Source organism: Sinocyclocheilus rhinocerous, unplaced genomic scaffold (genome assembly GCF_001515625.1).
Source record: "Sinocyclocheilus rhinocerous isolate Xijiao unplaced genomic scaffold, SAMN03320098_v1.1 scaffold604, whole genome shotgun sequence".
NCBI lineage: Eukaryota > Metazoa > Chordata > Actinopteri > Cypriniformes > Cyprinidae > Sinocyclocheilus > Sinocyclocheilus rhinocerous.
The window spans coordinates 1212365-1216546 of record NW_015658518.1 but is presented as its reverse complement, the minus strand read 5'-3'; the positions used below and the strand labels follow the sequence as shown (position 1 = coordinate 1216546).

At 37.0% G+C, this 4182-nt stretch overlaps 1 protein-coding gene across 3 annotated transcripts in view; it reads left to right on the top strand.

Moving 5' to 3' along the window:
* srgap1a (SLIT-ROBO Rho GTPase activating protein 1a) overlaps positions 1–4182 on the top strand; it is a 107247-nt gene that overhangs the window by 65854 nt on the left and 37211 nt on the right. For all 3 annotated transcript variants that reach the window (XM_016530830.1, XM_016530828.1, XM_016530829.1), the window contains exons 6-7: positions 1207–1335; positions 3706–3927. In XM_016530830.1, coding sequence (XP_016386316.1) covers positions 1207–1335; positions 3706–3927 — 351 coding nt within the window. The remainder of the gene's footprint in view (positions 1–1206; positions 1336–3705; positions 3928–4182) is intronic.

Genomic DNA, 4182 nt, shown 5'->3' with positions numbered 1-4182 from the left:
TCCAGGTGGATGCTGCACACTGGTGGTGGATGAGGAGATACCCCCTGACAATGTAAAGCTCTTTGAGTGCCTAGAAAAGCGCTATATAAATATAATGAATTAATTAATTATCCTGGAATTGTGAGACACTGCAAAAAAAAAAAAAAACCTTCTTAGTATTTTTGACTTGTTTTCCAGTTCAAATGTCTAAACATTCTCAAAACAAGATGCATTTACTTGAGAAGCAAAATTACTTATTTTTGAAAAATTATCAAAATTTATATATATATATAAAAAAAAAAATATATATATATATATATATGCACACACATATTTTATTTTATTTTTATTTTTAATTTTCGTAAACAAGTTCACAGTAAATAATACTAAAATCCTAAAAAATAGGCCTAAATTAATTTATACAAAATGTAATGTCTTATTTCTTTTTATTTTGTGGGAAATATGACCCATATTCTATTGTTTGTAATGTGCTTTCTCATACCGTACCTAAAGCACAACAGAACATGTAATGCTAAGAATAAACAAAACAGAAAACAATAAAATGGCAAACAATAAAAAAGTAGATATTATTGTTGTTGTTATTATTATTATTATTATTATGATGATGATGAATGAACTTCCTTCTGCACCTAAGTTTTATGCGCCAGACATGTTTTGATAGAAGACATGCCTGACCCCGCTTTCACAGGAATGGCAACGTTTTATGATCTTAGTGTATCTGTTTTCTGTTAAAACCCGTGACAAATGATTTAACAGCTGTGGGATTGTTTTTTCCATGGATACTTCCTGGAACGAGACATTGTGGGATGGTTAAAATATGGAAGTTAGAGTGAGTCACTGTCTGTTGGTCAGTCAGTTGAATTAGTCGACTAAGTGGGTCTGACTGTTAGTAATATCCTTACTGATACAGGAAATGAGCAATACTTGTTCTTTAAGATTTTTTGTAGCCACACAGATGTACCATATTAGTCTATATATGTCTGTATAGTGATTTTTGCTGTTTATGTGCTTATATGTCTTCGTTGGTTTATTTTTGGATGCATTTGTTCCTTGTCACTTCGCAAGAAATCTTGAAGGGACAGACTGCATGCAGAGATAAAAGCTTGCTTGCATGTTTTTATATTTCAACCCATTTTCTCAAATTCTGTTTTGCTTCTATGCTCTCTCTCTCTCTCTCTCTCTCTCTCTCTCTCTCTCTCTCATCAGAGGCAGGCCAAGTACTCGGAGAACAAGCTGAAGTCGATCAAAGCTCGGAACGAATACCTGCTGACGCTCGAAGCCTCTAATGCTTCAATCTTCAAGTATTACATTCACGACTTGTCTGATTTAATAGACGTAAGTACTGGGGAATGAAAAGGAGGTTCAGGGATTCTTCCACAGATGAAGAAACTTTGTGTGACAAGTAGGACAGTTATAAATAGAGTTTCAAACTGACCTCAGGTCTGCTGGGACAGCTAAATATGACAAAGACTGCTGCCGTTTTCATCGGTTTCTTGGTTGAATATGCATCTTTGTCTACACCTGCTTTGATCTGAGGAAATGCATAGACTCCTCAGCGAGAGCTCTGTCAATGTTGCATTCAAATCTAAGCTCTTGAGACTTCACATGCAGGTGTGTCTGACAGGAATGAGATGTTTTAAAAAATACACTGGGGTTAAATTGCATTCATCTCCATATCTCCAAATAACCACACAAACCTGTTTTAAAGACGTTTTCTGAAGGCCTTATTGTCAAATGCATTCGTTTGAGAGAGAATGAGGAGCTTAACATAACGTCTGTGGAGAATGAGGTGGTAAAAATTATCCTCGGCATAGAGGATAAGCAAAGAAAATAATGGTGGTTTAAACGAGGGTGGAGAAACAAGAGTCCTTTTCCAAAAGTTTGAGACCAAATGAAAAAGCTTTTATTTTGCATTTTGAATTTGAGGGGATCATTTGCATTAATTTTACAATTTCATTTTCACTTTGTTGATAATGATATGATAGCAGCACTCCACAAGTTCTAGCATTATTTGAGATGATATAAATAACGTTAGTTCACCTATATATAGTTGAGAATATTAAATTATTATTTTTTTTGTACCCCCTTTATGTTATTTTGTATGAAGTGGCTGTTGTCCTACTTTTATATTAAGGTACTGTATGTCCTCCAGCTTTTGAATATGGCAAAACATTTTTTAGCATGAATGGCGAGGAAGTGGCACCCAGCCCTAAAACCCAGTTTTCTGTGAATCAGGATGTCTGACTCTTTTTAGGTCAACTACTGTATGCTACAATGTACCTTTTTCATGTTTCACCCTGCTGAGTACTCCTTCTTCACTGTTCTACAGCCTGAATCATTGTTAAATCATCTCAGCATCATTTATTTAAGAACTGAATATCCAGCAATATGAATTTCATCTAAGAAACAAAAAACTCTCTGCAGGGGGGTGACAGTGTTTTGGTGATAATATATGCATGCAGTCAGTTTTTCAGACATTTCTTCAGAAGAGAAAGAGCTTGACCTTGTCTGGTTAAAATTTTGTCTTGTATAAAGACGTTTTTGCAACTGTATACTGCTAACAAACTAATGGATACTTCTGCATGGGCTTATTGATACTAAACCATGTTTTATTTTATTTTATTTTATTTTATTTTTTCAAGCCCCAAAAACCCTAAAGAAGGTGCAAGTCAGTGCATAATTTGACTCTCAATTTGAGCTCTGGCACAAGAACCGCACCATTTTAATGAACAAAGGGCATCCAAATGCTTAAAACAATCTGCAGTCTGACAGACAGAGCAAGCCATCGTGATAATTAAATAAAATGGACTTTGGAAGTTTGCAGATGCTTTGGGAGTCGAGATCTGGCAGATCTTCCAGTGACTCGCACCATCAGAACTTAAATAACCTCCCCAAGGACGGCGCAGTTCTCCCCCATATTTTATTATCCAGGACATCTTTTTGCATTTCAGTTCCCCATGACTCTCATATCAGAGTCAAAATCAAATTATGGAAATTCCTGCCAGTCTATGCTTAGCCTTGAACAACTAGGCTACCGGGCTGTTTTGCACAAGTCCTCAGAGTCCAAGGCCTTATAAAGACAGCACACAGACCACCAGAGCACAGTCAGTATGTATTAGGTCATGTAGGAACGGTCAGACACGGGGACACAAATATTCCCAAAGCCACAGTTGCTGATAGACCAGTATGTCATACTTTGACATTGGTATTAATGTGTTTGGAATCTCAGATATTAGCTGTGAGTAAGACATGATGAAAGTGACCATGTGGTTACAGATCTTGGCTGGTAACCAATAGGTTGTAGGTTTGAGTCTTTGAGGTTTGAACTGTCTGTTCAATGCGTACTGTCACTTTAAATTTTACTACACTTTGTTTAAAATGTGTCAATTAACTGACTTCTTATGCTGCTTTTAAATCACATTTCACAATTAAAAATGACTTTTGTATAGATTTTCACTATTGTAAATGACAAATTGGGATGCAGCTTGCCAGAAAAATGCTACATATTTACCTAATTTATGAGTTGATAGTGTACTGCATCCGTTGCTCTTCTTTTTGTTGCACTAGTGCTTAAAAGCTTCTTCACTTGTTTTGGAAGTAAGACACACCATTATTTGAATGCAGCATATACAGTATTACTTAAAGAGATTCTTTGCCCATTATTTATATATTTTTTGTAACGTTTCTCTCTTTTTTCCGGTGTAGTGTTGTGATCTGGGATATCATGCCTCTCTGAACCGGGCTCTGCGGACCTACCTCTCGGCCGAATATAACCTGGAGACGTCTCGTCACGAGGGCCTGGACATCATTGAGAACGCGGTGGACAGTCTGGACCCCCGTAGTGACCGCCAGCGCTTCATGGAAATGTACCCTACCGCTTTCTGCCCGCCTGTTAAATTTGAGTTCCAGCCATATATGGGAGATGAGGTCAGATTTAAACAAAGCCTTACCCACACACCCACGTACATATGTACACACACACACAATAGCAACCAGACTGTCACCCAGTGTTTGGTTAAGAGGAGGTTTATTTTCTTAACAGTCTGTTATGCTGTAGTTTTCTTTGTTTTCTTTATCCGCTTGAATCGCCTTCGATTATGAACGTGATATTGCGTAGCTTGTCAGTAAAGCATGCTCTGTGTAGTAAATGCCGCTCCATCTGAACGCACGTGATGGAGATTT